This window comes from Dipodomys ordii, unplaced genomic scaffold (genome assembly GCF_000151885.1).
Source record: "Dipodomys ordii isolate 6190 unplaced genomic scaffold, Dord_2.0 Scaffold159, whole genome shotgun sequence".
Taxonomy (NCBI): Eukaryota; Metazoa; Chordata; class Mammalia; order Rodentia; family Heteromyidae; genus Dipodomys; species Dipodomys ordii.
Genome location: NW_012267375.1, coordinates 690,957 through 699,537, shown reverse-complemented (window position 1 = coordinate 699,537; position 8,581 = coordinate 690,957). Strand labels below are relative to the sequence as shown.

Here is an 8,581-nt window from a genome sequence, read left to right as displayed (position 1 = left end):
GGGGACCGGGCCGCCCAGCTCCCCGGCCGCCCGGCCCCGGGCAGCCGGCCGGGGATTTTAGAACACTTGGAGGTGGAGACCAAAACGCGGACTAGCGAAGGGAAGCGAAGACAGACGGACGGGCAGACAGACGGATGGATGGATGGACGGACGGGCAGACAGACGGATGGACAGACGGATGGACGGGCAGACGGGCAGACAGACAGCGCAGGCCCGGGCTCTGGAGGCAGATGCAGGGAGCACTCACCAGCGCGAATGTTCACAAGTGTTCATGAGTGTCCATGGGTGTTCATGCGTGTCCATGAGTGTTCACAGTGTTCATGAATGTCCATCGGTGTTCACAGGTGTCCATGTGTGTCCATGAGTGTTCACAGTGTTTGTGAGTGCCCATCAGTGTTCACAGGTGTTCACGGGTGTCCATGAGTGTTCGCAGTGCTTGTGAGTTTCCATCAGTGTTCACAGGTGTTCACGGGTGTCCATGAGTGTTCACGGTGTTCACGAGTGTCCATAGGTGTTCACGGGTGTTCACAAATGTTTATGAGTGTCCATGGGTGTTCACGGTGTCCATGTGTGTCCATGAGTGTTCATAGTGTTCGCAAGTGTCCATGGGTGTTCACGAGTGTCCACAGGTGTTCACGGGTGTTCACAAGTGTTCATGAGTGTCCACGGGTGTACCAGGGTGTTCATGGGTGCTCGTGGGTGCTCGCAGGTGTTTGCGGATGTTCACAAGTGTCCATGGGTGTTCACAGGTGTTCATGAGTTCTGGGGGAGAGGGGAGGCGAGGCGGGCTGGCCAAACTCACCAGAGGACCCCCCCCTCCCCTCCCCCTCCCCGCTCCCCCCTCTGACATGGGGACACCTGTGTCCGTGTGACTGTGACTGCGTGTCGTGTCACTGCTCCACCCTGTCGCTGCTCCACCCAGCCAGGCCCTCTCCGAGCGAGGTATTTTACTTTGCAAACAAAGGAGTTATCTTCCCTGGCGAAAAACAGTTTTCTATGATGCGTACCCTCCTTTACGCCACCCTTGCCTGGATCCCAGCGCACACTTACCACTCGGGCAATTGAACGGGCTCAGAAGGAGGGCCCCTGTTTGTCTTTTATGGAGAGGGAGCACAAGTAGCACAGTGCCTTCGTGCTTTTTTCCTTCCGTGAGCTTTTCTTTTTGCTGGTCCTAGAACTTGAACTCAGGACCTGGGCACCATCCCTGAACTTTTTCTGCTCAAGACCAGTGTTCTACCACTTGAGTCATGGCTCCACTGCCAGCTTTTTTAGTGGTTAATTGGAGGTAAGGATCTCATTTAGGCTTTCCTGCCCCAGTTGGCTTGGAACGTGATCCTCAGGTCTCAGCCTCCTGAGTAGCTAGGATGACAGACATGAGCACCTGGCTTGGCTCTCATTCATAGTCATAACTCTGAGTTTATCACCACACAAAGTTCAGTGTCAGGAGAAACAGAATTAAGGTTTAAATTCAAGGAAGTTTCAAGCTGTTGAATGCAGTGCTTTAATTGGAGTTGTTTCTGAAAATCCACACGTGGCTTTGTGAGTCCATTGCCTCCTACCAGTTTGAGAGTACAGTATGTGCAATATGGCCAGATGGAAAACAGGTTCTGCTTGACTTTAGAGAGGACTTTGGATCTTAGCCGGGCCTGCTGACTATGGGGGAGTGATGTGTCGTTTCAGGGGTGCTAGGACAGACGGCAGGGAGGGCGGCCTGTTGTGGCTCCGGCCTTGCTGTTGAGATCCTGGCCCAGGTCTGCACGGGGAGTGGTCTAGAGCGGGCTGCGGGCCTTCTCTCCTGCAGGGCCGGGAGGTGGCCCAAGGAGCCCTGCCCTAGGTGGGGAAGGCTGAGTAAACATAGTTTGGACCCTTGGTACTCATCAACATTTTTTCCATCAGAGCCAGCGTTAATGACAGATTTCCAGTGAGACCCTGGACTTTTGGCCCTGTCCCATGTGGCGGCTGGACAGGAGTGAGTCCTCCTTTGGCCTGTGACCTCTGCCCCAGCCCTGCTCTCAGAGGTACTGTTTTCTGACCTAAGAAGCATTGGACTTAGCAGCCGCAGACTGTTGTTTCTTGGAAATGTATGTTGCTAGACTCCTGATGTATCCGAGGCCCCTGGTATGAAACCTGGGTGTGAGGAGGGGGAGCCAGGCCCGGGAATTCACACCGCCCTTGCACTGACCGGAGGAAAGTCGTTTTGGTTTGATTCTCTCATTTAAAGCAGAGTGTGAGGCCGTCTGGAGGGCGTGGGGGCCGTCAGCTTTATATCCCATCACTCCCTACTGGCTGCCCTTGTTTCTGTCTCTGTTGAGCCATTGGAGGTAAAGTTCCTCTTAGGACCCACAAGGCACTTTGTCCAGAGCTGGGCTATACCTGGCTCACATCAGGAGCCAGCATCCTAAGAGCCAGGGGTGGAGGGGAGGGCAGGAGACGAGTTCCTGCGGAGGTCCCCAGGCAGCTGAGGTTCTCATCCAGGCAGATGTTTATAAAGATGGGCCTGGTGAAAGACACATGCCCTGTAGAGGAGATGTGCCCGCTTGTCCCCAGAGGGGAGGACGTGTACCCACCCTGTGGGAACATTCTCAGCCTCTGAAGGTCATGTAGCCCAAGAGCTCAGGTGGCCCAGGTCCCTGCCAGCCTGCTGGGTGGTCCCCACAGGATTTGGATCTGTGAGGCCAGTGTTCCCAGGCGGCAGGGAGGGGCTGGAGGGAGCCTTCGGCAGCCGCCAGTGTGGGTTAGATGCGTGTTCCCTCAGGAGTTAGCTCTGGGGTGCTTTGTAAAGCCCTCTGCCAGCTTTGTCCCTTCAGCTCACGGGTGCCTGAGGACCTTCCAGGCCGTGTGTGTGTGTGTGTGTGTGTGTGTGTGTGTTGGGGCTCCCTGGCCGCCTCCTGGAGTAGTTCCTTGCATGTTGACTTCAGGGAGTAAACACGCAGGGGACAAACCATCCCAGGGGATGGACTTCCCGAGTCCAGAGGGCCCTTGGCGAGCTGGCTGGGCGGGGTGGCCAGACCAGAGCTGTTGATCCTGGTGTTCACCCGTATGAGGCCAGCAGCCTGAGGGTGGTGGCCCCCTGCTCTGGCTTCCCTGTGGGGCACGTTGGAAGTTGGAAGGTGGCTCTGGGCTCAGACAGGCCTGAGTTCTGGCAAGTTCTCTCTGGTTGCAGACGAGCTGCCCCAGGGTTTCTGGAGCCTCTGTGCTGGCATCTGAGCACTCTGCCAGCACCTTGCATTTCAAGAGGCACCAAGGAGGGAGGGCATCTTTCACATAGGGCCAACCCTGGGGGACTCTGAACTTGGACGGGGCTCAGGACCCGGGCCTTGGTGAGCCTCCTCCTGTGCTGGCAGGTGCGGGTGCCGCGGGCTGAGCTCTGCGTGCCTGGCCCGCCCGAGGCCGGCCTTGAGTAGCGTGAGGTCACGAGGACCGGGCCCTCCTGGCTCTCAGCTGTTCCCACAGCTCCGGGAGGTTTGGACGTGTGGGCCAAGCAAAGCAAGGCACAGTGTTTTCAGCTGCAGCATGGCTTGCATACATGGGCGGTTTTTCCTGGTGGCTCCTTAGACCCCTGTGTAGATGCTTGTTTCCGTTCTGTCCCTGGAGAGGATGGGTCCTGTCCCAGGCCCTGAGACTTCCGGTCACTGCTGCCTCCCCTTGTCTCAGAATCTTCCCAGGCATGGCTCCCCAGGAACTCTCTCAGCCTCCCTCCCTCCATGCTCCCCGCTTCCCAGGCATGGCTCCCCAGGAACTCTCTCAGCCTCCCTCCCTCCATGCTCCCCGCTTCCCAGGCATGGCTCCCCAGGAACTCTCTCAGCCTCCCTCCCTCCATGCTCCCCGCCTCGGCCTCAGGAGTGCTGCTGTTAACCTGCTTTCTGCCGAGGCACAGTCTAATACGTTGGGACTTGGAAGGTGGCGTCCTAGACAGTTCTGACACATTCTGTTTTGTCCAAGCAGAGACTGAGGAGTCTGTCCACAGTAGGCCCCATCAGGCCACCTTGCTTCCTGGCTGTGTGAAGAGGAGGTGGGGAGACGCTCTACAGTGCTTAGGGGTCTTAGCCCATAGTCCATGGGCTCCCAAGGCTGGCTCCATTCCTTTGCCCTTGCTCAAGGGCTGGCAGAATCTCTACAAGCCAGGGCCCTGTGCAGATACCTCGCTGACTGGCTGTGGTGAGGACTGGGGCTGTGTAATCACCTGAGCCAGTGGTGGCGAGGACTGGGGCTGTGTGATCACCTCAGCCAGTGGTGGTGAGGAGCAGGGGCTGTGTGATCACCTCAGCCAGTGGTGGTGAGGAGTGGGCTGTGTGATCACCTCAGCCAGTGGTGGTGAGGAGTGGGCTGTGTGATCAACTCAGCCAGTGGTGGTGAGGAGCAGGGCTGTGTGATCAACTCAGCCAGTGGTGGTGAGGACTGGGGCTGTGTAATCACCTGAGCCAGTGGTGGTGAGGACTGGGCTGTGTGATCACCTCAGCCAGTGGTGGTGAGGACTGGGGCTGTGTGATCACCTCAGCCAGTGGTGGTGAGGACTGGGGCTGTGTGATCACCTCAGCCAGTGATGGTGAGGACTGGGGCTGTGTGATCACCTCAGCCAGTGGTGGTGAGGACTGGGGCTATGTGATCACCTCAGCCAGTGGTGGTAAGGAGTGGGGCTGTCTGATTACCTCAGCCAGTGGTGGTGAGGAGCGGGCTGTGTGATCACCTCAGCCAGTGGTGGTGAGGAGCGGGCTGTGTGATCACCTCAGCCAGTGGTGGTGAGGACTGGGGCTGTCTGATTACCTCAGCCAGTGGTGGTGAGGAGCAGTGCTGTGTGATCACCTCAGCCAGTGGTGGTGAGGAGCAGGGCTGTGTGATCACCTCAGCCAGTGGTGGTGAGGAGCAGGGCTGTCCTCCACCTGAGCCAGTGCAGAAGGGCAGCCTGGGCAGTAAGTGCTCTTCTTCCCCCGGCTGCCCACTCTGTCCTCTGTGATTAGGATCCGCACACCTTCCCTAGCAGTGCATGTCCTGTGTACGCCAGGCCCAGTCTCTGGGGGAGCATCACCCTGAAGGCAGGGGCACACAGCCTCTGGGGGAGCATCACCCTGAAGGCAGGGGCACACAGCCTCTGGGGGAGCATCACCCTGAAGTTGGGGAGCAGTGGCCAGATGTGATTGTCCTGCAGTGGCTTGGTAGCAGCAACCCCACCTGACTTCTTTATTGACGTACCCATCTAGTGCCTTACACAAAAACTGGTAGAAGTGAAAATAAGCTGTAGATGCCTTGGGTTAGGTCAGCGGGTACAGCCCCAGCCCTTCTGGCCTCAGTGCACAAAGCTCTGTCCTGGACAGAATCAGGAAGGTGAAAGGTATTAATTAGGACCAGTGCCCTCAGCCGGCCCCTCAGAGTACCCAGGCCTGAGGGTGCGTGTGAGTCAGGGCGAGCAGGCTGGACAGGCTTGCCTGTCTAGAGGAAAGCTCACCACCCAGCATGTTCTTCCCAGCTTAGGCCTCTGGTTGCTTCTCTAGGGAGCTTTCTGCCTTCCAGGTGCTGGGGTTTCTGAGCTCAGGTCTGACTCTACTTTGACTCCTCATGCAGAGCTTGCTGGCTTTGCTCGGCCGTCCTTGATCCTCCCCCTGCCCTTCCCTGGCCCGTCCTCCAGAGCTGAGCTCCCGCTGTGACGACAGTTTCCCTTAAACGTCTCAGCCTGTGGCTGTGCCCAAGGCCTCTCTGCGGAGTGCCTGTGGTACCCAGCAGATCCATGCATGCAGCCTCTTCCTGTCCACCTTCTGCCTCCCCGGGTTCCACCACGAAGGACAGTAGCCCACATAGAGTGCCTGGGCACACTGGCCATGGGACACCGACTGGAACCGGGGTCCCAAGATCTGCTGGGAGAGGGAGGTAGACTAACTGGAAGCCTTGGACACAGCCTGCCAAACACCTGGGATATTGGATGTGCCCCACACCTGAATTGGATGAGGTGACCTATGTAACCCAGCTTTAACATCTACGTGGCTCATGTGGCTGCTGGGGAGCCTGCAGGCACTGGGCTCAGCCCGATCCCAGAGCAGGCTCCAGGTGGGTCTCAGTCCAAGGGGGAGATGGGTGTGGGGGGCTGCAGCCATCTCCCAGCGGATGCTTCAGCCTCACCGGGAGGAGAGCGGTTCACCCAGGCTCCTTCCTTCTGGAAGGAGGTGGCACCCGTGGGTTTTTGCCAAGTTGTCCTGACTCTCAGCTCTTCCTTGCAGGTAGTGCCAGTGTCTCTCCTCTCCGGGGTCCTGTGAGGGCCTGGGCAGCATGGTGCCCTCGGACCAGGCTGTGGAGAAGCAGGTGTCTGAGGAGCCTGTTCTGGGCCACCAGCTCCAGTCATGGCAGTGTCTGGTGTCCTACCTCTGCTTCTACGGCTTCATGGCACAAATGCGGCCTGGGGAGAGCTTTATCACACCTTACCTCTTGGGGCCGGAAAAGAACTTCACCAAAGAGCAGGTATGTGGGTAAGGCCAGATAAGAACTTCACCAATGAGCAGGCACGTGGGTGGGCCCTGACAAGAGCTTCACCAATGAGCAGGCACGTGGGTGGGCCCTGACAAAAACTTCACCAGTGAGCAGGCACGTGGGTGGGCCCTGACAAGAGCTTCACCAGTGAGCAGGCACGTGGGTGGGGTCGACAAGAGCTTCACCAATGAGCAGGCACGTGGGTGGGCCCTGACAAGAGCTTCACCAGTGAGCAGGCACGTGGGTGGGGTCGACAAAAGCTTCACCAGTGAGCAGGCACGTGGGTGGGCTTATGGTGGCAGGGAAGCCTCCAGGTAGGACTGGGGAACTACTGTTGGATGCTGGGGTAGTCCAGTGGTTGCAGACCCTAGCCAAGGCCCTGAAGGGGCTGGGCTGCGTCCGACTCGCCTCACCCTCCAAGCAGTTGGGCTGAGGGTCCAGGCATGTTAACTGAGTGGGGTAAAAGCTGCCCCTGGGCTCTCTTGTGGGTGCCGGCCCCTGCCCTTGCCAGGCAGATCATTTGCCATTTTGGTCAGAAAGCCCGTGTATGTCCAGCCAGCTGCCCCCAGCCCAGCTGGACACCTGCCTCCAGCAAAGACTTAACAACTGTTTGCAAGAAGAGATTATTGAAGGAATTTTCCTCCTTCCAGCCAGGGAACAGAGAGTTTTATTGAAATCTTAAGAAGCTTATCTCAAGGGGAAGCCACGCTGTGCACAGCGCGCTCTCCCTGGGCTGCTTGTTCTCCAGGTCCACTGCAAGCTACATTTAATAGGGCAAAAGGAGGTGAAGGACACCCCCCCACACGGGCCCTCCGTGGCCTCTGGGGACCAGCATGGGTACCGTGTGGAGTTGGTGGTGGTGGACAGCGGAACCTGAGCCACCCCCTAGGATGTATAATATATATTATACACACACAAGTGATTTGAGACGCGACATACGTTGACTGTTGATTAGCATTGACTTTTTGGTGGTATATGTAATTAACACTTCTGTGGTGTTGCAGTTTTCTGTGCTTAATAACACCGATTTTCCTTGTGGTGTATGTAGTTAATGCTTTCCTGTGATACTTGCGGCTCTCTGTGGGCAGATGCTTGCTTGTGTGCCCGGGGTCTATGGCTGCTCAGCCCAGTTGACTAGATTCTCAGACCCCCTACATCCTGGACAGGCTGGGACAGGGAGAAGCCGCCTCGGGTAGGGGAGGGGCTCACGGGTGTCCACAGCCCGCTGCAGGCGTGGGGTTGATTGGAGGAGGGCAGGTCCTTGCTTGGCCATCACTGACGGCTGGCCCCGCCCATGTGCAGGTGACCAATGAGATCATGCCCGTGCTGTTCTACTCCTACCTGGCCGTGCTGGTGCCCATCTTCCTGCTGACCGACTACCTGCGCTACAAGCCGGTGCTGCTGCTGCAGGGCCTGAGCTACGTGTGCGTGTGGGTGCTGCTGCTGCTGGGGGACTCGGTGCTGCACATGCAGCTCATGGAGGTCTGCTTCAGCGTCACCATGGCCGCCCGCATCGCCTACTCCTCCTACATCTTCTCCCTCGTGCGCCCGGCCCTCTACCAGCGCATGGCCAGCTACTCGCGGGCTGCGGTGCTGCTGGGCGTCTTCACCAGCTCGGTGCTGGGCCAGCTGCTGGTCACGGTGGGCCATGTGTCCTTCTCCCTGCTCAACTACATCACGCTGGCCTTCCTCACCTTCAGCCTGGGTCTCACCGTCTTCCTGAAGCGCCCCAAGCGCAGCCTCTTCTTCAACCACAGCGCACCGGCCCACAGCGCCGCCCCCTGCGAGCTGGACCAGATGCGCCCGCGCCCCTGCCCGGGGCCCGGGAAGCTGGGCCGCTTGCTGGGTGCCTGCAGGGACTCCTTCCTGGTGCGCATGCTGTCCGAGCTGGGGCACAGCGTGCGGCGGCCGCAGCTGCGCCTCTGGTGCCTCTGGTGGGTCCTCAGCTCCGCCGGCTACTACCTGGTGGTGGCCTACGTGCACATCCTGTGGAATGTGGTGCACCCGGTCACCGACAGCGCCCAGGCCTACAACGGCGGCGCCGACGCGGCCTCCACACTGCTGAGTGAGGCGCCGCTGCCCCCCGCCCTCCCCCCGCCCCGCCCCGGGGGCCATGGTCTGAGTG

General features: G+C 58.8%; 1 protein-coding gene across 1 annotated transcript in view; it reads left to right on the top strand.

The window, feature by feature from the left end:
• The first annotated feature begins 555 nt into the window (after positions 1 to 555).
• Positions 556 to 8,581, top strand: part of Slc19a1 (solute carrier family 19 (folate transporter), member 1) — a 16,789-nt gene continuing 8,763 nt past the window's right edge. The window contains exons 1-4 of the mRNA XM_013032901.1: positions 556 to 649; positions 1,897 to 2,018; positions 6,210 to 6,447; positions 7,759 to 8,521. Of these exons, the coding sequence (XP_012888355.1) occupies positions 6,259 to 6,447; positions 7,759 to 8,521 (952 nt within the window). The 5' untranslated portion in view covers positions 556 to 649; positions 1,897 to 2,018; positions 6,210 to 6,258. The remainder of the gene's footprint in view (positions 650 to 1,896; positions 2,019 to 6,209; positions 6,448 to 7,758; positions 8,522 to 8,581) is intronic.